This window comes from Danaus plexippus (genome assembly GCF_018135715.1).
Source record: "Danaus plexippus chromosome 13 unlocalized genomic scaffold, MEX_DaPlex mxdp_15, whole genome shotgun sequence".
Lineage (NCBI taxonomy): Eukaryota > Metazoa > Arthropoda > Insecta > Lepidoptera > Nymphalidae > Danaus > Danaus plexippus.
In genome coordinates, this window is record NW_026869849.1 from 1044505 (window position 1) to 1069397 (window position 24893).

The 24893-nt window shown below is 36.0% G+C and overlaps 2 protein-coding genes across 3 annotated transcripts in view; one reads left to right on the top strand and one right to left on the bottom strand.

Annotated features, from left to right (window-relative positions):
- The first annotated feature begins 29 nt into the window (after positions 1-29).
- On the top strand, positions 30-1060 carry LOC133320199 (phosphopantothenoylcysteine decarboxylase-like). The gene is made up of 3 exons (XM_061527782.1): positions 30-230; positions 320-523; positions 660-1060. Exons 1-3 carry the CDS (start codon positions 108-110, stop codon positions 933-935), a joined length of 603 nt encoding a protein of 200 aa, XP_061383766.1. The 5' UTR covers positions 30-107; the 3' UTR covers positions 936-1060.
- Positions 1061-1473: 413 nt separating this feature from the next.
- LOC116770038 (formin-like protein) overlaps positions 1474-24893 on the bottom strand; it is a 41583-nt gene continuing 18163 nt past the window's right edge. The window contains exons 2-18 of one of the 2 annotated variants that reach the window (XM_061527691.1): positions 15402-15572; positions 12436-12515; positions 11805-11944; positions 11371-11591; positions 10776-11024; positions 10250-10393; positions 9984-10100; positions 9533-9661; positions 9168-9279; positions 8315-8652; positions 7714-7912; positions 6765-7337; positions 6129-6289; positions 5685-5786; positions 5512-5607; positions 4656-4773; positions 3354-3495 (exon numbers count right to left, since the gene is read on the bottom strand). In XM_061527691.1, the coding sequence (XP_061383675.1) occupies positions 4693-4773; positions 5512-5607; positions 5685-5786; positions 6129-6289; positions 6765-7337; positions 7714-7912; positions 8315-8652; positions 9168-9279; positions 9533-9661; positions 9984-10100; positions 10250-10393; positions 10776-11024; positions 11371-11591; positions 11805-11944; positions 12436-12515; positions 15402-15572 (2913 nt within the window). In that variant the 3' untranslated portion in view covers positions 3354-3495; positions 4656-4692. Of the gene's footprint in view, positions 3496-4655; positions 4774-5511; positions 5608-5684; positions 5787-6128; positions 6290-6764; positions 7338-7713; positions 7913-8314; positions 8653-9167; positions 9280-9532; positions 9662-9983; positions 10101-10249; positions 10394-10775; positions 11025-11370; positions 11592-11804; positions 11945-12435; positions 12516-15401; positions 15573-24893 lie in introns of both variants that reach the window. The other variant, XM_061527690.1, reaches the window with a different exon arrangement.

A 24893-nucleotide genomic window follows, 5' to 3' on the forward strand; every position in this document is an offset into this window, starting at 1 on the left:
GAAATGAGAATTGTCACTGTCATTTGTCATATGTTACATTCTTATTAGTATGTCAACAAATCTAACAGTTTTTAAATAATTGAGATGCGTTATGTTATATTTGAACAATGGAGAAGAAATTACTTAACATCATCATTGGTGTAACCGGTAGTGTAGCTACAATAAAGTTACCTTTGATAATTGAGAACCTACTCAACATTACCAATGTTGAAAATGGATATAAATTTAAGGTAAACAAGTCATAAAATCCCCCTTATGTTCCGTGCGTAATTGTGCAACGACAAATGTTAATGTTTTTCTCTCCCTCATTTTCCAAAAGATACAGGTAATATGTACAGAGAGATCAAAACATTTTTTCAAAATAACTGATATCCCAGAGTGTTGCTCGCTGTTTGACGATGATGTCGAATGGAGCTCCTGGAATCATAGAGGGGATCCAGTGCTTCATATTGAACTCGGAAAATGGGCTGATATGTTAGTAATAGCTCCTCTAGATGCTAATACTTTAGCAAAAATATCACAGGTTAGTTTTGTGTTATATTTGGATGCTTTTGCCTAATCTGAATATTAAAACTACACTAATATACCACTTCTTTATCAAAACTAATATTTTATAATTTTGAAATGGTAATATAGTATTATCATACAAATAATTACAGGGCATCTGTGACAACTTGTTGACATGTACAGTAAGAGCTTGGGATGTGTCTAAACCGCTGCTGTTTTGCCCTGCTATGAACACTCGGATGTATCAGCATCCGATAACAGCCAATCAAATCGAGACGTTAAAAGCTTGGGGTTATAAAGAGATACCATCAATTGAAAAGAAACTTATGTGTGGGGATACTGGTATTGGCGCTATGGCTGATGTGGATACTATAGTGCAGAGGATACACAGTACAGCTCAAGATCATGTTAATAATAAAAAGGACTGAAGTTTTCATTCATTTCATACATTCTTGATATTGTTGAATAAATACCCAAATTGTATTTATTTGTTATTTGTTATTGTGTGTACATGACGCTACTTAATAGAAATAAATATTGTTATTATAATGAATATTACAAGTTATTTAACACTATGGCGTATGGGGACAAGTCGGAGATGTGGTTATTTCAGAACTGAGTGACTGTTCTGTCAAATAAATGAAACTAGTATTTTTCGGATAAACTACGCGTGATTTATTTTTGTAAAAAAACTATATACTCCCGACGTTTCGGTTACTTTTCAGCAACCGTGATCACGGGCAGACGAGATGTGCCCGTGTGTCTGCCCGTGATCACGGTTGCTGAAAAGTAACCGAAACGTCGGGAGTATATAGTTTTTTTACAAAAATAAATCACGCGTAGTTTATCCGAAAAATACTAGTTTCATTTAAATGAATAAAACTCGCGAAAATCTTAGATCTCATTATGTTCTGTCAAATGTCTATATATCCTCCTGTAATGATTATATTAAATTAAAACAATGTATAATGTTAATGTTTATTGCATCACTGAATACTGTTTCTAAGCTAGCAAATACATGCAATGAACAAAATCAACTCATGTACACTCGACACCACAACTATACAATGGAAATGTTAAAACTACTTTGTAATCGCGAGAAGGTTATAGAAGTGACAGTGTTTTTATCTGTAAAGATTCATTCAGATTTCAGCAAACAAAATCAAATAATCTTGACTTTTTCATTACTTCTGGTGACTAAAGTGTTAATAATTTTTCTTGTCCTTGCTATACTCGTGCCATATCTGTAACCGTTCCCAAAATTATAACTAATCAAACGTATTCTTTTTAAGAATCATAATGAGAGAATAATATACAGATTACATTATATGAAATAACTTTTAAACTTTCAACATTTTTTTTTATTGTTTGAAATCAATGCAACCCTGTTATGATGCAGGCATGAATTTCGCAATATTTTGAAACTGAATAAATAAAATTAAAAACTAAGACGAGTGCATACTAAGCACCGATCAAAAGCACTCTGACCTAAACTATAATTATAAGAAATTATTAAAAATCAAACTGAATATTGACACAGATAAATATATTATGTTTGAACATTAAATTGTTATATACTATATCGTGCATGTCGGCTCTAAATAAAAACCATAATAATCTATCAAACAGAATCACCTCAAGCATCTTGAGTTAAGCGAAATTATACAATATTTACAATCAATGAACAGCGATCAAGAAAATAATATATTTACAAATGGATTATTTCGAGAATGACTATCAGATCAGTTGTATCCGAATATTGAGAATAAATAATAATTACACAAACAATAATGAAACGGAACATACAGCGGATCTTATTAAAATTAGGTACAGAACTGTCATGATGGCTGTGAGAAAAAAATCATAACCGTTTGTCATTGAAATCTAATGTTGCCATATCAAAATAAAAAAAAAATATTATCACAACTGTACGAAATGCTACTATTAAATGCAAAAAATCTAAACTACTCTGTTACTTTAAGACGATACAAAATAAATACTATATACTTATGTATCATTTATAAACATAACTAGTCTATGGTAATACGATTATAAACTTGTAAAAATTACATCGATTATATAAAAAGTCGGTTAAAAAACTGTGCGTATATCGAAGGCCATGTCAACAATCTAGCGATACTGATTCAATATACTCGGTAAATGCTGCAATCGTCATATAACGGTGCTCCGAGCGGCGTGCGCCGAAAACGTGTACAAAAACCGTCAGCTAACAAGCTCGTTGTAAACAAATAGAAAACGCTGTAAATTTGTCTTAGCAAAATATGGTTGTGTGGAATGAATCGCGGGCGTATCAAACGTTTGTCTTTATATAAATATTGCACTTATCAAAATAGCACTGGACGCTCGGTGTCAGTGTTACGGTATAAAATACATCACATCTGTCCTCTGCACGCGCGTGTGTGTGTGTGCGTGTGTGTGTGTGTCTGTATGTGCGTGTTAGACGACCGTCTCGTTCTGTTTGTCGAACATCGCCCGCGTGTACTTGGATATGACTTCGTAGGTAGTCTTGATGAGTTCACAACTACCCTCCACTTCGTAGTCGGAGGGCGCCACTTTGTATGTGGACGCCTTCGGCTTTCTGTGGTACTCGCTGGGGAAGTCGATGTTGTCCTCTATGTTGTAGATGGCGATCGGTTTCTTGTGGACCATCTCCAAGTCTTTACGTTTCTTCTTGGCCGTGAAGAAGCCGCACTTGGCGTCTATGGACATCACGGCGTTCTGTACTGAAAAATCCAGCGGTTCGCTGGATGGTTCGTATCATACGTCCAGTTCCTCCAGACCCTTGGAGAGACGGTGTGAATTGATTCGGCGTCGGTGTGAGCGTCGGACGGCGTCCGCCCGTCTGTAGGGCTCCGATCGTAGGCCGTGCAGGATGTCCTCTAAGGCCCCGTTGTACACTTCGTCCTGATGAAGAAGTTTCTTTTCCACAGCCTGTGATTTCGTTTTCAGTTCGTTTATTACCGCCTCCTGGAAACAATGGACATTAAATTACAATGAAAATTGTTTCTTTCATGTGTGGTCACACGTAACAGATAAAGCTTCGGGATTTTCGTAACATAGGATTGGTCTTCTCACAAACGGTGTAACATGTTTGCTGGTGCCATGTATGTGAAGTGACCGTCTCATGACCATGGAATTATAAAATACATACCAGGTGAAGCTTAAGACAATTTCAAAGTACGTTTTTAATTCAAACGTCTCCATCATGAAAGCCATAGAGTGTATGTTAGTAGCAGCTTTTAGGATTTATGGAGTACTTTAATTCTGTTTCATCCAACAATGTGAGTACTAAGTCGTTAGTGTATAAAACTCATGCCGTATAGTATCAGTACATGCAGTGCAGCCACCAGAGATATAATAATGTTAAGAGAGGATTGCAAAAAGTACTAAATGTAAGATCACGATTTAACTACGGGCCGTTGATTGGCTTTTTTCAAACTTTTTCTATAGACATTTTATATAGCCACTTAAAGTAACAGACAATTTACGTGTGTTTTCTGTGATAAGTACTAACTAAGTTATATCTGCAACTAGTGATTGTACAATAAATGAACGAGGCAGCGAAAATTGGCGAAAGAATATTGGACGAGAGAATAAATTTTAGAATGCTATATCTAAAATTTAATAGCTCTGCAATATTTTTTGTTTTTCGTCACCTCATTGCCTTCACATATCTTATTTAATTCCTTAGTAACTAAAGTTTGAATATTACCTCTATAGCAAAGTGCCTAATGTACGTTTTACTGAGCGATATAATATTTGTATGTGGTACATTTTTACTTCATTGATTGAGCGTTACGTATCACCCTCGGTAGACGAAACCGGTGGAAGCAGCTAGTCAATAACGTAAGATTAACGTGACACAAACTCCGTGATAATTATTAGATACAAAATATTATCTGTGTGGATTTATTAAAGCGTTTTTGTTCCTTGGGTGACGAGACAAGGGTGCTTGCCCTCATGCATGGTAGTGCTTCGCCCGCAGTCAGTGACTCACTTTACATTACGTGATGTTATATACAGGGACATTCCGTATACGACTGGTTATTGACCGACCGTTAATGAGTTAATAACAGGTTAGTTAACACAGGATATGATGCCCCATTTTGAAACTTTCAACGACTTACTCCTAGTCGTGTTAGGCTAGGTCTAGTCTAGACCGGTCTAGGCTAGGTCTGGGCTGTGCCTCAGCTGTGCCAAGTGCTGCTGCAACAGCCCAGCGCTGACGGCCGCGTAGTTAAACCTCTGTGAGAAATTGTGGTGTTACCATCACCGCTACTATTGTTTAAATGTGGCAACATTTTGAACAAAATTATATATACAGGAAATTAAGAATGTTAATTAAGAAAACAATATTGCCACATTAATGATATGCTATGATGTGACAGCCAGCACCAAGTTAATTAATGAAAAAAAAAAACTTATCGAGGCTGAAACTACATTAAAAAAAATATATGAAAAAGGGCGGAAAAATAAAAATACTTTTTGAATTAAAATAGATTAAGGCAGTGACATACATTCTTAAGTATTCAAAGTTGTCGGATACAAAATTAAAAAGTATATTTTTTTGAACGTTTAAAAAATACATCATGTAAAGACAGACGTTCGCAATAATACATCCTAAATATAGAGAATAGTGGGATCACTGAGAACACTGATAGTATAGTTAATAGTTATTAAAGTAATCATCAAAACTAATGCAACTAAATACTGCTAACACAAGGATCCACCGTCGAAGCGCTGAAGCGATATTTAAGCGAAAACTGTAATTGCTTAAAATATTCATTAAAATTGTCTGTCAGAGTGATGTGTAATAATATTAATGTCTGTTCAGTAGAATACTAAGTCAGGTATATCCCATACAAGACTTATACTCACTTGTATCAGGGCTAGTTAGTGTGTGTATGTTCTATGTGTATGTTAGTGTGTGTGTGCGCCAGTGTGTGTATATCTTCGACTGTGTGTGTGTGTGAGTGTCCGTACCTGTTGTTTCTTGTGCGCAACCTTTGCCCTCGCGGGGTCTACGTCTGAGTGCGCGGCCTCCAGCCGCCTCCTCTGCTCGTTCTCGGCATCAGCTTGCTGTATTCAGACATTAATGTGACGTTTCGTGTTTATTTAATGAATAACTACTATATGTCGTTGCTATGAATACTAACCTTAAAGGCTCTCGTAAATCTAACGAGAAGCGAGAAGAAAGCGTTCGCGTCGCAGCTCCGCGGCGCCTCGCCGAAGTACTCGACACACGCAGCGAACGAGTCCTTGACGGAAAGGTTGTAGTTTTATTACGAGCCATCTCATTAGATGTGACGCACGCGACAGTTGACCAGGAATACGATCAATATATGAATATTACATCTGATCGTGTATGGATGTGTTAGTTTGCCGGCATGTTCGGATATGTCCGTCTCTTTCACGCAAATATTACTTAACGGATTTCGATGAAACTTCCCAATAATGCATCTTACAAGTCGGAATACCATATAGGTAATATTTTATCTCGAAGGTCCGCATCACGAGTTCAATAGCATACACGCGGAACAGACCATATATTATTCTCACACTAAGCAGCGGAGCCAGTCGTCGATCCATGTTCGCCTCACCTGTGCGTGCTTGGTCTCGGCGCGCAGTCTGCGCAGTTTGTCCGCGGCGTTGTTGACGAAGTCCCTCAGCACGTGCGCCCCGCGCGCCTCGCTCTCCCGCCGCGCCGCCTCCATACCGCGCTCCAACTCACACACGTCAGATACCACGTTCTCCAACGACACTGGACACATATAAAGAGGATTATTTTAAGTTAAATAACAGTAAGCCGGCCCGCCCATACATCTACAATAATTTTGTACAATCATATTGAACACCCTCTTTGAATCCAAACGTTCAATAATATTTAGCAATGAGATTGACAAACATTCACGGGACTGAACCGATCACAACCGCCCGAAACAGTGAACTGAAAAGTATTGCGCAATACTAACCCGACACAGTAGGAAACACAAAACGGTACAAAACTCCTGGTTGATGATTGCGCAATTTTTCAATATTATCCCCACACCGCTAATAATATTGTACAATCAACTGTACTGTGCAATATTGTTGTAGATGTATGACCGCCTAAGACATTTAATTCCCTTTTAAATATTTAATACAAACAATTTTTATGATAAGAGTATGGACTGGGCATTAAAAAAATTATGTTTTACTAATGTCAAGTTTGAGTATGAACTGTAAGCTGTGCCCACCTTGCGCTGCCTTGTCGATGTACAGGAGCTCAGCGTCAAAGCTCAGCAGCTCGGGGAAGTTCTGTCTGATGGTGGCCACGATGTAGTGCAACAGCGACACTCGCTTGTCCGTCGACTTGGTGTCCATCAACGTGTCCAGGGACTGCAGCTTGAACCCGTAGGCCGGGCCGCGTTTGCTGCTGTTCAGGTAGTTACCGAAGGCCAGAATGATCTCTAGAACGTTCCGCAGCTTCTGCGACGACTTGACGGACGACGAGCCGGATATGATCGCGTGGATCTGCGGAGTGATGAGATGTATGTTGTCGAAGAAGTTGCCCATGTAGCTCATGATGGCCAGCTTGGCGGAGATCCGCTCGACCCTGGCCAGCTGCATGAGGAACTTGTCCTCCTCCGTGAGCTGGTTGACGTTCTTCTTCTCCGCCACGTACTCCTTGTAAGCCTTCTGCTCCGCCTCCGTGGGCACCATCCTCTGGAGTATTTCGACACTCTCCAGAGGTAACTGTTTCAGATCCAGGTTGTGTATCGCAGCGATGACCTTCTCTACGGGCGTGTCCAGTTTTCGTCTGGAGATCGCTGTAACCAGTTCATAATTCTAAAATTAACTATCTGTTTTATCGTTAACTTCATAAGAGGTTCAATATTTTTGTAAAACAAAAGATTCATAAAATTACCAAATCATGGTAAAATAACAATATATATAATAATACACGAACGACACTTTTTTTCACTTTTATGAAAGCATTAGCTTGGCAATGATATGTAAAAAAAGACAGTTAATGATATCAAACACTCAAATTTTTATGACGAATATCATCCCGCATCCGCGCATGAGTGTGCTTTGATCCGTTTGTTATACATACAATAGGTATGTACTGTGTATGTGTGTGTGTTTTGCTGTAACAGTGTGCGTTGACACGTGTATATGATTTGTATGTGTGTGTGTCCGTACCGATGTTCCTAAGCCGCGCGTGTTCCAACAGCGACACAGTGTCGGGTCTCCTGAACCTCTTGCTGGGGAAGGAGGCGAGGTCGTCGGGCTCCCGGGCCGGACCGCAGCCCCCTATACGGAACCTCTCCTCGAACTCGGCGAAGTTGATCCTCCGTCGGGGTCGCTCCTCGTCCAGCTCGTTGAAGATCGTACCGCGCACCTTCGTACATCATATAAACATTTAGGAACATTCATTTATCGATCAAGACACCAGAAACGGGAGAGTTCGTCTCCAGTTAAAATATAAATCACTTTTTTGTTCCTCAGATGTCCATCTATCTTTGTGGATCACATTTTTCAACCAATACCAAATAAAACAGCCGATTAATTTAAATTTAAAAAAAGCAAAGCTCCTGATATATAAAATGTATTTTTAACGTTTATGTATTTTTTTTCATTCCAACCTTGTGAACCCAGACTCGCGATTACTGAGCAGAGTGAACAGAGATTACTGAGCTGTTAAATAAAGTTATACATCAGAAGTGTACCACAACTCACAGATAGGGACAGCAGGGTTTAAGTTAAATTAAATACTTGAGTCACGTTAATGTTCAGTTCCCACCTGATTTGGTTTCAGCGCGATCCAGTTGAGTGTCGGCAGCTTGTACTTGGTGTCGACCTTCCTCTTTATGGTCATGGCGTCCGTGTGTATGGGGGGCGCCATGAGGCCGGGCGCGGGGGGAGCCGGCGGGGCGGGGGGAGGGGGAGCCACCAGAGGTGGAGGGGGAGGAGGAGGGGGCAGGGGAGCCGCCGGGGGTGGGGGGAGAGGCGCCTCGGGGGGAGGGGACGGCGGGGTGGAGTGGGGGTGGACGTCACCGTTGGTTAGCGGAGCAGGAGGAGAGATGTGACCGTTGACTGGACCCGTGCCGTTACATAGCGCGTGTGAGGATATAGCACCCACTGGGGAGATACAAAAATGTTAATAAGTAACTTTTTTCCGTGACACAAACCGCGAGAACTTTGGAATTGGACTCAAACAGAAATGCCTCAATTGTGTTAAAATAACAATCATCTTAAGCAACCGACACACACGCGACAGTGCTTCACTGTCATTTTACCAATTGGAACATCGAAACGAAGTCGTAGGTGGTGAGCGTACTATCTCAGTATAACTCGAAGGAAACAGACGCAGGCAGCTGTTCCAATCCCTCATCATCCGCATGAGGAGGATGCGAGGAATTATATATCATTATTATTTGTGTTTTGTTGATGTTTCGTCAGCTTTGAGCTGATTTTAACCTCTACGGGCCGAAACCAATTAACTACGGCATGTAGTGTGTTAGTTACGTGTGTGTTGTGTGAGAAGGTGAGATTTCGTTTTCTTCTAGTTGCATGAACTTTCTTACTATTCTACACGTGTTTAGGATGACTGCTTCTTGTATAGTAATTTATTATTATTAATATTATATACTAACTGGAGGCTCCTCGCGGTAGTGACTTGGTCAGCGATTCCAGTTCCTGCACCTTCGACTCCAACATCGACTGCCTGTTCCTCGAGTCCTGCTGAGCTCTCCTCAGAGTCGACACCTGAATTTCACGTGTATTTTAATTAGTTTTATGACACTTGTGGTTGTGATCGAAAATACCCTTATTTATTGTTTCAAGGAACTATTAACTGAACTTTAAACTACCTTCACCGTAGTGTATTTTATTTTTCAAACAATCCCTTTTCAGATAGGGTTAATTAAGTTATAATCTGCGTATTCATATCACATTATATCAGCGGTCTATTATCATCTATATGTTCCTATATAAATGTACGTATGCCCTTCTTCCTCACCTCCTCCACGACCTGCCTCCGTGCTTCAGCGAGCTGGTCTCTCTCGTGTCTAACTTGCGCTAGTTCCGCCTCCAGCGTTGCTTGTTTAGCGATGGCTTCTCTCTCCAAGGACGCCAGCCGCTCGTGAGCCTGATGGAAACAGAAAGCCACATAAAGTAAGTAAAGTGTTGTTAATAGTTGGAAGAAGTTATTGACACCCACACTTTTGTTAGGACATTAGCATCTCGTCTGCGCATGATCACGGTTGCTGTAAAGTACAGTATGTGGTAAAGATAAAATAAACGCGTCGGTACATCCGAGAATCTTAAATTTTATGTAAATGAATATTCGCGAAAATGTTCGATATCATTTTTTTAGGACTTCCGATCTGAATATTAATTATCTTATATAAGACCCTAGAGCTGGTCCGTGTATGAGTCAGCAACTGTACTGTATGTAATGGACTCCTTACATGTCCCAATTCATCCTCCAGTTCATTGACCTTCTCCAAGGCCGCCGTCTTCGTCTCGCTGTCCTCCATGAGAGCCGCCACGTCGAACACGTTATCGAGGTACGCTGATATTTGGACCTGGAAAATATACATTAAATGTTACACTCATTTCTAATAATTATTATAGTTATACTATAATTTCTACGTTTTAAACTGAATTAAGGTCATATATATATATATATATTATGATCATGATACAATATACCATATATTATAGCACTAGTGACCTGTAAGTCTTCGCTCTCACAGAGCCTCAGCCTCTCGAGGTAGTCGTCTAGTTTGAGCGCCGTGAACTCGTACTGGAGGTGCACCCGGAAGTTCATGTCCTCTACTGAATGTACTATTATGTTGACGAACTGCATACACGCCACCTGCAACAATATGTGTTACAATTTAAACTCCGTTATACAAATATGAACCTTAACTTGCACATGTTAAAGTCGAAAATATGCTATTTTTAATATGGAATTCTCGTAAATCTTACATTAGATTACAGCATGTCCGGAAATGTACTATGGAAAGACAGCTCGGTTGTTTTAGTATCAACTTGACTGTAGCTGTTAGCCCTAATGGCTTTGACAGCATCACCGGGACGGACTGATCGGTACTCTTACCAGATACCCATTGTTTTAATGATTCTTAATGAAAATGTAATTAATAGGTATATAGTATAATTATTAAGATGATTAATAGCGGACACGGTAACAGAAAACAGTCTTAACAGATATAGTGAACGGAGGTGACGTCACTCACCATGAACTCAATATGGAAGCTGTCATAGTTCATGAAGTACTCCATGAGAGTGTGGAACCTCCTCGGCTCACCGACCACCTCCTTGAAGTTATCGAAGGCGGAGAGAATGATCTGATGACCGCCCTTCACCAGGCAGATGGCCGCCAACAGTTCCAACACCAGTGCCTTCGTTCTGAGCGAGTGATGTACCAGGGACAAGGCTATGCTGTTGATAGCCTCGCGATGTTGGATCACCATGTTGAAGCCATACTGGAAACATGAAACGAAAGAGTGATTAGCTGTTCCAAATAAGAGAGAAAATATATCAGTCGTGAAAAATGTACACGTGTTCATCATGAGTACAAATGGTGCCAGTATCAGTATTTTTAATAGCTGAAAGGCGTCACGAGTTCGCTAGTCTGTATTAAACTATGACTAAAAATTATAAGCACTCTTTTTTTCAAACCAGAATCTTGATGATGGATCATCAAGGCTGGTCATTATGAATGAAAAGACTAACTGCCTTCAGCTTTAAAAACTTTGCATTATCTATTATCCAAGTTAATTCCACTGATAAAACCCAGCAGCCAGCTAGCCCTCATCTCCCCTCCTCTACCTTATTGTTCATGATGGCCCTCATGCACATGATGCAGACGTGTATATCATCAGTGGAGGCGCCCATGTTGAGCCTCGCCGCATGCCTGGTCCTCCGTCTGGCCGCGGCCGGGGACCCCGCCCCCGGGCCTTCGCCCTCTGAGTCCGCGGACCTCGCCCTCCGCCGCCACGTGGAGCCCGCACCCATCTCCGGCCCGCTGCACTCTGAAGTCGTCGTGTTCGCTGGTAAAACATTCAAATATATAATAATATTAACCAACAATTAATATGGAATTATTATTTCAATGGTAAGTAATATTTGTATCAGTTTGCCAAATAATCGTAAACAAGACATTACATCTAGTTATCTCACAGTAAGAGTGAAGTAAGCTGAAAAATCTTCCCTTCTTTATTATTCCCTTCCCAATAGGTATCACAGTGACGTCATAGTCATACCTTGGTTGATGGCGTCTGTGGAGTGGCTCCTCGCGAGTGCTATTCGCTGTTCGTGCCTCATCATGCTCAGTCTGAAGCTGAGGTAGTCGATCAACACGTCCAGACCTTGATTCTGATCGTTCAGGAACTCACGGACCCATCTACGGAGCACGAACGTACCAAAGGTTAGGAAAAATTTATTAAGTCTTTGAAGTTAAAATATTTCTTTATTCTTCTAACTTTGTATGTAATGTGAGTATCGCTTGATTTGATTCAATTTTAATATAACATTTGTAAGACCCTGTCTTCTCGTCGTTCTATTAAAGGGATTGACGCGATAATATTCACAATAAAAGAAAAATGTAATAAATAAATAGTTATTGATGTGCTGGATACCAAGTATATGTACCCCGGATATTTCAAAGAAAAAGATTTCATTTGATATTATTGGCGTAACTATTATTTATCTTTTTTCTGTTAGATTATTACTACATAAGAAGATAACAAATTAGAAAAAAAAACACCCTTAAAAAAACAATTATCTCGTGACAGGAAAGGAGTCAAGTATTGTCAGCCGTTGTTTTGTGACAATCGATAAACTTCCGTACCCCGGCACATCACTAATATTTGTATATTATCAATGAATACTTACTCGATGTGATTAGTTCGCAGTGATATTTCTAAATCCCTAAGAACCTGCGTCGACGTGGAGTCACCGACCATCTTTCTCTTCTGTAATTATCGATGTGTTAATATATTGTAATATAGCGAGGTGTTCAGCGATGTACGCTAAACGCGCTAACGAGAATACCTTAAAAATGAAAGCGACAATAGCTTCCTGTATGGAAATCACGTCTTAATTAGGGCCTCTACACTCAAAGATCCAAAGGTCAAAGATACAAGGACGAATTATTGTAATTACTGTCATTATATGGTGGTTAAATAATTTTATAAAATTAATATAATTATTGTCAGTATATGAGAATGACGACTATATATACGTATGTACAATAAGAAACGGCTGATCTCACTGGCCTATAGCGTATATAACATGAGTGTAGGACCCAGATAGGACCTCGTTGAATATATGTCTATCCTAGTAGTGTGTTAATCTCATCTTGTCAAAACAATAAATATCATAAATTAAATATAGAAATTTTAACCACTATGTGTTAAAATCATTGCGGCAGTAATAAATAATTTACTGTATATAAACTTCTGTACCCATATGACTATTACTCCTTCTCTATGTATGCTTAGTTGAGGGTAAATTTTAAATCATAATGAACATATATTCATGTTAAACATATAATATGTTGGTTATGGAACATTATTCTGTATCTTAAAGTAATTTTGAATAAAAACACAAATATCTTCATTCAATATATGTAACAAAGTAATCGTTTTTTAATTTTATGATTCTGTATAACTTAAGGCAATCAAAACTATAAATAGTAATCAGTGTAGTTATCTCGATCAACTTTTTGGACGTATCTCTATATTTGATCACGTCTTTACAGAGTAAACGTTCTTTTCGTATGCCATCAAACTGTTAGCCCACATTCAACGTTTAATCTGATTACGATATAAGAGCTCTACCATACTATTTTAATATTATTATTTGCATTGATTCCTTTAATATATGGTCCAGATGGATATTAAGTATGTATACTTAAATGAAATACATACATAGCAGTGCCATCTATAGTCTCTGACGGGACGTCATAAATATAAAACTGTCATTTTTTTACGCTAAAGGGGGCTAACGAGCAAATGGCCTACCTGACGGAGGTAGTACCATCGCCCATGGGCATCCGCATCATAGCTTTTGCGGATGTGTTGCCACCCTTGATTGGGGAAGAGGGGGAGGAAAGGGTGGGAAAAGGGAAAGGGCAATACTTTGTTCCTTTAGGAACTACAAATAATTTTTGGGTTTATTTTGAGCTACATGTTGTTCTAATGAAGCCTTTCCCGAAGTGGGCGCTGTAGGCCTAAAGGAAGGCAGTAAAAAACCCAGAACAAAAAGGGGGTCGTTGTGTAAAAGCCGGGGGGGTTATTTGTAATTTCATTTAGCTAGGATAAGTTGTAGTGGTTTTTCAGTACGTGAAAAATGGGATCGCTAAAAAATTATTTATCCTAAAAATGGGCAGTAAACTAATTAAGTTTGGGAATCTTTGTTCTAATATAATGTAATGTTCATCACTGGAAGGTTTCTTCATTTTCCGTACCTTAAAGTTTGCGTCAAATCAAACTTTCGAATTTATAATATTAGTGAGTAAATTCTAAATTAATATCTTCCTAGAATGAATTATCATGAATTTTATATTTACAGATTATCAAATGTACTACAGGTTCGTATTCACCTGTAATATATTTATTTAAGTTAAGACTCCAGGCCCAGACGACGCGACCTCATCGATTACACTGCAGTAAGCGTGTAGAGGGCAGGTGACACTGTCATATTTATGTTATAATTGAACACATCTTAATTAAGTTTCCAAACTTGCCTCTAACGACACAACACAAAATGAATTTCTGATACTTTCAATGTTTCTGAGAGGTCTCCGCTTCCGAATTTTCATCGTCACCATACACGCAGCGTTTCCTGTTCCTAATTAAGTAACTTACGTGAATACTAATAGTTAGATCTATGAATGGAACTGTTAGCGCCCCGTATGTAGTAATCATACCGACACCACATGAAAAGTCGAACCCGTTCCAATCTAATCCAACTTATCGAGTAGCATCGTACTGTTTGCGGTCGGATATCGTTCGATACTATCCGACACGTGATGATGTTTTAATCGAACCTATGCGTGCATTTTATTTATAGCACCATAAAGTTATTATAACTTTGTTTTATATACATTTTTATAACATATCCTCACTCATGGTACGTCGTCCAACATAATGTGAAACAATTGTTATGACGCACACTTCCCACGGAGCATCATTAATAGGTATTGACTCATCACAAAGACATTCGTTACAGTCGGGAATGTTCTAACAAAAATTTTAAATAAATATCTTTGTGGTCTTCAATTGAAGGGAATTCAGTGAAATCAATCGACACCGCTACAAGATCTGAACGGTACGCGGTTACGCTGTTAGTAACGGCCGAGTGATTCGCAGTAGAGGAGCAGACACAGTCTCCGACAGACAAATGTATGTATCTAGCGAGATATAGACATATGAGTGGATGTAACGGGTTCTAGAGGGCGCGGTCCTGAGACCAAACATTCAGACACATCAAGCGAAGGGTTCTTATCTCTCAAATTTTTAATAAGGTCTATTCATTCCATTCCTGCCTTTGATGACTGACTCACAGACGTCACCGAAAACCGTGAATTCCGTACAAATCAGGCGATATTTTATTCATTTTAGAATTAAAATCCTTAAAAAAGTGCTATTAGTCATCAAAGTATAAGTAGCGTAGATGAGAAGAAAAATTGTGATTAGTTTCAATAAAGAATTAACAGAATTGCTAAAGATATATTTGACTAGACAAATATGGCCCTAGGTCTCAGTGTATTGTATCTGCTACGAACAACACCAGGAAATGTAACTGTCTTTATTCTGTTAAGTATAATATTAGTTTATAGTTTACGTTGAACTCACTCTGTGACTCCTGGACGCCTTAGGGTCAAGGTAGGTCCTCAGTTTGTTGAGATAGTGGGCGGGCGAGTCCTTCGCCTGCACCATGTCTTGGTCGCATATGATCTCCCATTTCTTTTCCAAGTCATAGTTCCGCAGCAGCTTTGCCTTGTCTGGCGGCAGGTCCATGGACGCCTGGAACAGTAAAACATTTTCATTATTAATAATCTCAGCACGAGGTTTCCGACAGTTTATAAACCAAACCTACTTTTCATAAAGACGTCAAAATTAATATGTATACCGTTCACACTCTTGGAAAACATATTTATAAAAATTTTGTCCTACATAAATTCTGTCAGTTAATGTTTATTCTGCCTGTTCTTCTTTAAATAAATCTCTACATGTTACATTTCTTATAGCACATGTAATAAGTCTATCTCCTTCTGTGGCGTCTTCTACCAACTAAATGTGTTACATGTATTCCAAAACGACAGCCACTCCTCTATTATAAATTCGCGAACTCGGATGTCTAAGCTATATTGAACAATATGCTAATTTTATTTCACATTTAATTAAATATAATTAACTTTGCTGTAAAGTTATGTAACATTACATAATAATTACTAAGATTTTCAAGTGTAAATGAACTATAATTTTCGCATATGATTCGCGTCGAAAACACTTTTATCCCTTCCTATGATCATGACTGCTGCGAAGCAACGATAAGGTTAAAAAAAATATTAAAAAACCCGAGTGACTAACATCAATCTAACCGAGGATTAAATACTTAAATAGTGATTTTAATAACAAATGTTATAAGTGGTATTGTATATATATAAATGATAAACATAATAAAATGATCGGATGAGATCAGAGCGAGTCATATCCGAATGGACCCGGCCTGGCATTGGACCAGTTTCGTTACTAACGGTACAAAAACCTAATGCTAGGGTTATACATACATTACGTTAAACATCAACGAATTACAATGAACTAGTTGTAATTATCATGTTTTTATTGTAATACAAATTTACATACAATTTCACGATATAATAATTATTTCTTGGAAATTCTTGTTTGTTAAAAGAACAATGATTTCGAGTTATTTATTTATATATTATGCTATAATCTACCTAGTTCTCATTCATGTTGGACTGGTTTGTTCTGACTCATTCACATCGACCTTGAATTATGTCACATAAAAACTGCCTTTACATAGAAATCGAACAAATCTATAAATATTTTTTTGCAACTTACTATACGTGTGTATATAATTATAATTTGTCGATGAAAAAGCGACTGTCAGTTAAAACGCGATAAGGGATCACTTTACATTCCTCGTAATATTCTTAATATAATACTCATATGTTAATTATATGAGATTTAAAGATATAAAGGTTCCCTTGAGAAAGTATGTTTTTGCTTATCTCACTCATTGACTGCCTCATCAGGACTAATAGAATTACATAGAACTATTTATTTTATATCATACTTAAAGAAAACATTACTCACGAACCGTACTAAAAAACTCATGACTAAACTTTACTGTTTGCAATAAAATAAAAAATACATATATGTTTATAGATAGAAACAAAAAAAATAAAGCAGGTGTATAAATTAGCAAAATTATTATCAATGTATTATAAAACTTTGTCAATTATAATATAACGACGGACACCACAACCCTAGGCAGCAGCGTCTCGAATGGAACCTGTCCATCTTAGCGCTAAGCGATCTAGCATTCGATAAGACTAATGAGATAAAATAGGCTTTGTCAATAACAAATTATACTAACCGTATCAGAGATTGATGGTGAAGTTGGAGCACATCGAAAGAGGCTGTATATACATATAGGTAGAGGATATTTAATATGGTATGTATGCCACACTTATTGACTAAGGGATACAAAAAAATTATAGGAGATATTGAAAACAATGTGATTATATTCTTATTATTTTCACTAAAGCTTTGAAAATATAGATCTTTTTTTTTCTATATTAATATTTGTTTATCGTTATATTATGGTATAAAATGTAAGTGTGCTGTTTAGTTTAGACGCAACATCCGCATCCGCTGTCTAAACGGCGGAAAACTGCTTGTAGGAAATAATAATAGCGACGCCAAGAAAAGCTGCTGAACAAATATATTACATTATATAGTAACCATTATAATCACGTAACATAGAAAGTTATTGGACGTAAAGATTACATGGAGTGAGTCGTAAATCTATTAACGAGACAAATTGTGATCCGTCGAGATTTCAAGCATAAATTAACTGTATGAGAACTAATAGTCGTTGGTTATTATGAGCTAATTGGAAATGAATTCTACTGAGATTGCATTAAGTGCTATTTCACTTTGAGCCCCTCCTCCACTCCATAGTGATGATGTCGCAGATGTCCGCAGAGATTGCTTAAGATTGCTAGTTCAATTACAGAATACATTGTATGAAGGAATAGCAATAGTTTGAATTAAAATATATACAAAATTGATCTTAAATCAATGGTAATAAAGAACATATTAATTATAATTATTTGTCATGGCTCATAAACATATCAAAAAAATAATTTAGTTAATTGAAATCATAGTTTGTTTGGAAGTAATTCTTTTTTGCTAACAACACCAAGTAAAATTTTCGATAAATATTTTTTTTATTAGTATTAATACGAAATAAAATGTGTGGACAAACTAAATTAATTTAAATGGTAAATAAAACCTAACATGTTTTTTTTCTGTGGAATCATTGACTTGTAATCGAGCGATTGTTTTTATAACATATTGAGGCACATGTGATCAATAAAAAAAAACTTCGTACTAGAGTTGAACGTACTTCAGTAACATTAGAGTAGATGTCCTATCGCTCAACACCTACGTCTACTGGCTGCAATAATGACATCAGAACATACTTAAAGAAAAAAACAAATGTATTTTTTATTTACATAACGATACTTTCATATAGTTTTCGCCTCATGTGTTACCAACTTAAATCGCAGTACTTATATAAGGTTGTTAAAATGTCCCACGAAGAATAATGACGGGAAGACTGAAAAGATGGGGGGAGACAAGGAATCATTACTAATAGAAACTCAACGATCATCCGAGAGGGTGCGGTGTAAGGACAAACAAACAGTTATTAAACAACTACCGTGCTAGTTACTAAATAACTTCTATATCTACTACTTGAGAATAAACTGTACAAGAACCGCTTATTTCCGAAAAAAACTTCAATTGGAAAATTTGTTATATAGTGTGTATTGTCTAATATTCTTTTACGTAAATATCTTAAAATTGTGTCAGTATGATGATTTAACAATAACATCATAAAAATCGTGAGTATTTAATATTCCTTATGGCAAGTCATTACATTGTAATGAGGATAAAGCCTCGACAAATTCGTTGACTCAGGTATGGTACTAACAAAACAAATTTAGATCAATTTAAACAATACGTAGCAAATGACTCTTTCATTGATGACTTATCTTATTCCTCTTAAGACTATTATGACTTAACCAGCGCCAATTTAAAAGATGATAAAAATACAGATTATAACATCACTACAAGCAAATTACTGCAAGTAATCAAATGGTTTAAAAAAAAAAAATTATTGTTAAAGAATTTTTAGATTACAAATGCACAGTTTGTTATTCTTTGAAATTGATAAAAATATCGGTGAATTTACAGATAAGACATATGAGACTTGTCTGTTGTTGGTTTTTTATTTTGTTATGTTTTAGTTAATTAAGACGACTCTTGCTATCCTACTGACCAATCAAATAACATCCCTGGTCGTTGGTGGCGAGACCAACGTACGGACACTAGTTGTTATATAATAATATACAGATACATATATATTATTATTATGTGAAGATGTTATCGCTGTTGTCTTTAATGATGTTAGCCCAGTCAACCCTCACATCTATATTCTGTACCCTTAAGGCAAGTTTGCAATTCTTTTTTTTTATGATAGGGGGCAAACGAGCAGGCTAGCCACTTGATGGTAAGTGGTCATCGCCCCCCATGAACACTCGTGGAGCCTGGAGACTCCAGAGTGCGTTGCCGGCCTTTCAGAAAACGGTACGCTCTCTGCTTGAAGCATTCCAAGTTATACTGAAGCGGAAATACGTCGTTAGGCAGCTGATTCCACAGGGTGGTGGTGCGTGGCAGAAAGTTTCGTTTGAAGCGCGCTGTGGTTGACTGCCAAATGTCGAGGTGGTGCGGATGCTATTGCAGCCTGTGACGTGACGTGGTGAAATTGAGCTGCAGGTAATGCCTGAAGATCTCCTCAGAGCATTCCCCATAGTAAATCCGGTAAAAGACGCTAAGAGAAACGACGTCTCTCCGAAGGGATAGAGAATTCGAAGAATTTCGGTTGAAGGTTTACGAATGAAAAACTAGAAACGCTACGTATTGACGGTAGCAGTGAAAGACTTGTAGTAAGAATATGTACTGAACAGTTCGCAGTCGAAAGTTAAGGTCGGTCGAACAGTTTATTGTTACATCGAAGACACTAACGAACGCGTTTAGAAAGTCTTAATAGTATGCGATTACATTTTCTAATTCGTTTATATTATATTACTATACTTAATATGTATATACAAGCTTTAGAATAGAATAGAATAGAATCTAGAATATTGAAAATGCCTGAATTTTTTTGGGTCTTCTGGAAATGTATATATATATATAATATAAAGAACTAAATGTCAAGAAAAATTTCATTTTCAATCTATAATTGAAGTTTCAATAAACAAGTAAACACATCTAAATAAGGCCGACTATCGATCTATATTTAGATTCAATACATTATAAAGACACATTCGTAATTAACGTCACATATTCGTGTAAAAGGTTCATTTTCACAAATAACTATTCCTTCAAAAAGCTGACGGACAGAGTTCAAATAGACATATATGAAATAGGTTATGTACAGACAACGATCCCATTTAGATATAATGAACACAGCATTAAAAATAATCTACCTTAACAATAGTTGTATTCTGAATGCGAGCGATCTGCAGACAACAGCTTTTTATATATATTTAAACTCGAAAAACATTTCACCCCCATGTATTATTCTGTTTCGTGCGTCTCCGTGCCGAGCTATAACCTGAGATTAAGATAACTAACTATAAATAGCGTCCCAATGACTCGAACGTCCCCTCAGCTGCAATCCTCCCTCATTTAGTTGAAATTATTTAAACGCTCACTCCATAAATCATATTTAAAAATAACTATACCATAGAAAAACAAAAATCTAAAATTAAAAAATAAAAGCATATCAAGATACTAAAGCAACATATAATTTTAAAAAGTAATTTCAACTTAAAATAACAAATCTATAAAATTCCGTATAATTTAAGCAACATATCTCTCATTCTCATCAAACTTAATATAACACGAGTTATTTATAACAACAAAACAGACATAAATATTGAAATAGCTATAGAATATAAATTATTATAAATTATATGCATATGAGTCAATGACTATTATTATCATCACCGACACTGACTTCTTATGTAAACGGGTTGTATTTATATCTGGTAGTGAGGGGAAGGAGTTACGCTTTGGTATCGATAACTGAGTCATGCTTTATAACGAGCTAGTGACGTAAAGGACTTGCTATTCACTGCACGATGAAAATAATACTGTGAGGAGAATAATAATGTTGTTGTTCATAATATTTATATTTTACATATTATATAATGTAATTTTTTTAATTAATTAATTTGTTTTAGAGCAGTCATTATACGATAGCAAAAAATAATATCAAGTTACCATTCATAGATGAAGGTCGGAGTTTAATTAAGTATGACGATGACCGATGATGGTCATTCTTGATGATTCACATAACATATTAGAACATAGATACACGCGGATAGCGTTTTAATAACATTCTCAATGCCACCCACCGGTTTAAATGTATATGTAATAGATGAATATATATATGACAATGAACAGAATTGATTGTTCTGCATGTATAGCATCAAAAATAGAAATTCAAATATTGGTGCCTTCGTTAAAACCGCTAACATAATATCAAAGCTATCTGAAAGCACAATAATTGTACTCATTAAACAATAAATAAATAAAGTAATAAAAAATTATATTATATTTCTTCTGAAATTACCTAAATAATTTTAATATTCCGTTATAATGAATATCCCATATATATAATAACAGCACGTGGCTTAGTTTCGCCGTATAAATTATAGTTTTGCAGATTAATCTTTGATGATGACTGAGATCACACAGACATTATGAACCCATCATAACGCTTCACTAATACGAGGGAACGTGTGGAAGAATATTATATAATTTAATTTGATTACACATATATAATTTTATATTACGTCACTAATATTATGTATGAATATAAACTATTATTTTGTATAAATGTCAATTACTTAAAATACACATTTCAAACATGTCAGAAACTACAATTGTATCTAGACGAATATTAAACATATAAATAAATTTAATAATTTCCATATGTTAATGTTTGTGATATCGATAATTAAAGTCACATCACTACCACAGTGGCGTGAATCAACTGTTTGATAGCGGTCCAAATATAGAGCGTCCTTCGACAGAGTCAACCCGAGCCGGGAAATACGAGTACAGTTTAAAAACATATTTATATTATTTATATAGAAAATACAAACAAAGCTATTATTATTTTTTCTATATTATGAGAGTATTAACTATTTTTTTTATACAAATATATAAACTCTTTCAAAATATACTACGTGTACATTATTTCGCAGAATTTATTACTGTCATACTATTATTCTAGCCTATATAAATAAAAATGTTGACAAGCGCATAACTTGAAAATAGCTCGATCAATTGAGCTAATTTTTTTTTGTATAATCCGTAAGGCCCACGGAAGGTTTTCATGCTTGAAAAAAAAAATGACAGTTTTAAATTTGAATATAATTTTAACATGTAAAAAACGTTATGTATTGTAATTTTAACGACTGCAAGTTCTAATGCGGTTTACTATCACAAAAAAATAAAAATATTCAAAAATAATTACTTAAGATGTTTTAATAAATTATATTGATTTGTTATATATTTTTAATTTGTCCTCGTGACATAGATTCCATATCCAGAGCATGGACCTAACAAGACTCTTCAGCCAAGACAGTGAACACTCTCTTCAAGGGGATACGTGTCTTTGAATCCTCATGTCCCGACACTCAACTTACCAGGTGTTAAGAATTTCATAATTCCTTTATTCAGCTCAAAAAAATCCACCAATATCTTATGGGTTACTTTTCTCAAATATTATCCTTACTAATCATTATATATTATAACTTCTCAATCTAAAACTTCAGCGAGATGACATATGAGAAAAATAATATTCCATTTACGGGTTTCGGGATTACAGGTTTCAAAAACAAATCCCTGTGTAAATAACTGTATAAATTTGAAATTGGAATTCTCAACCAAAGAGGAGATATTTGATATCAATATGGCCAGTACGACAAAAGCGAATTTTATTCGTAAGGACCTAACATATATAAACTCATGAAGGTAACAAAACAGACTTCAGCTAAAGCCTTCCAAAAAATTATTACTTGTTAATTGTATTCAGAACCCTAGATAAAAATGAAATAAATAATCACAATAGATCCTGTAGAGGTCTCTGGTAACGTTATTGTCGTTGTAAGTAAATTGTCAATACTATGTTTATACTGGTAATGTTAAGCCACTATAGCAATTATTTATTGTATTGTATTGTTTGCGTGTTCACTCTCATTAATGTTATCTTTGAATTTTTTTTTCAATATATATATTATATAATTAATATATATTATACACACTTTCAAGTGCTTTGAAAAAAATACTATTACAGTTGAACTTTCACTTCTTAATGAAAGGGGTCCGGAGGCTATTAGTTTCATTTCACTAACCGACTACACAAAAGGAGGAAGTTCTCAATTCTATTGTACTGTGTGTTTGCGTTTAACCTGCTTGTAAATAAACAGATTTCCTTTATAATATTCAAGTTATTACCTTCAGTTTTACCTGAAAATACCTCGACTAGCTTCTGGCGTATCATCACATTAAATAAATACTAATTATATTTCAAATCAGATCACGAAAAAATTTCGAATAAGTTATAATAATAGTTTCTTTTTGTCTGAAACTCGGTTAAGTCAAGCTAAGAAATACATGTATAACACCGACATTAAGAAATATGACATGAAATGAAAAAAAAAATACATTTATTAAAGACTTTTATCAAATTTTTTATAAGAAATATTTTTACTATAATAACTTTATTGTATTTAATATAATCGTTTATTTCGCAAATCAATTTGTAACGAATTTCACTGGAACTTATACGATTCAAAAATGTTTGCGCAATCCGATCGGAAATGTGATTCAATGCTTAATGGATTTACGACTTTAAACAGAGCGTCATTAGTAACCGCAGTGAACTTGATCTTTGGAAGCTCAAAACAAGCCTCCATCAAGGTGTAATGTGATTTAAGATTCATGTAACACTAACCAGATCATATGAGAAGAGTTATTAGCACTGGTGACACCGCGGGTGGCGGCCACTCCGACACCAGCTCACAAGATATAGTGTTAAACTGAGTTTACACACACGAGAGGGGCGGATGTGAGTGCGGAGAAATAAATATTACACAATATAAAAAACGATAATATTCTAATCCAATTAGTTTGTGTTCTAGATTCTGAACGCGTTTTGATTATTTCGAACTTTATATATATATATAAACCAGTAATTCCTTTTTTATTTCTTTATACAAATCAAAAGTATATAGCGGGTTTTCCGCTCGTACTGTAAACCAAACACATCGTTTTTATGATAACGTAGCGTTAAGGCTATATTGTTGTGGCTTAAGATCGTAAACACTGAAGCTTATATTTAGACAGGTTATTTTGAACCATTTTATATAATGTGCAGAGGACTTGATGTACGGTTGTTCGAACAAAACAAAAATGATTTAAAACGTCGCAACACATATGTACATACATAAAATAGAAAAAAACGATAATTACAAATTAATCCTTAAAAAAACTCATCTGGTAATTATTACACAAATAGCATAATAACATTTTAAAAAAGTTTAAATTATAAAGACTTATAGTATTTACATGAAAATCGATTTAGATATATGCTAGTTAAGTTAGTTCTATATAGTTGTTTAAAATGTTTTGTCGTGTAATCGCTACGTCGGCGATTTTGTTTTAGAATCAATTTGTGAATGTTTCTTCATCGATGGCGGCTCGCAGACAACAATACGTTGTTTGAGGGACATCCGCTGTGACGTCACACACATATTTTTTGAATACAACACGTAATATGGCATACATATTACATATATGTGTAAATTAATATTTAGGTTTTCATGGAATTAAAATGAACGATGTGTAACGATCACCTCAATATTCACTGTTTGTACCACAGTATTCTATACAAGAACTTAATTGACTTATACTGCGCGATTAACTCTCTATCTGTGATTATCACGCGTTTGC

What these genes read in the sequence shown, in the direction of transcription:
- LOC133320199 (XM_061527782.1), top strand. Translation starts at nt 108, where the DNA reads ATGGAGAAGAAATTACTTAACATCATCATTGGTGTAACCGGTAGTGTA. An exon ending in AAAATGGATATAAATTTAAG is followed by an intron (nt 231 to 319) that starts GTAAACAAGTCA and finishes ATTTTCCAAAAG; the next exon opens with ATACAGGTAATATGTACAGA. An exon ending in CTTTAGCAAAAATATCACAG is followed by an intron (nt 524 to 659) that starts GTTAGTTTTGTG and finishes AAATAATTACAG; the next exon opens with GGCATCTGTGACAACTTGTT.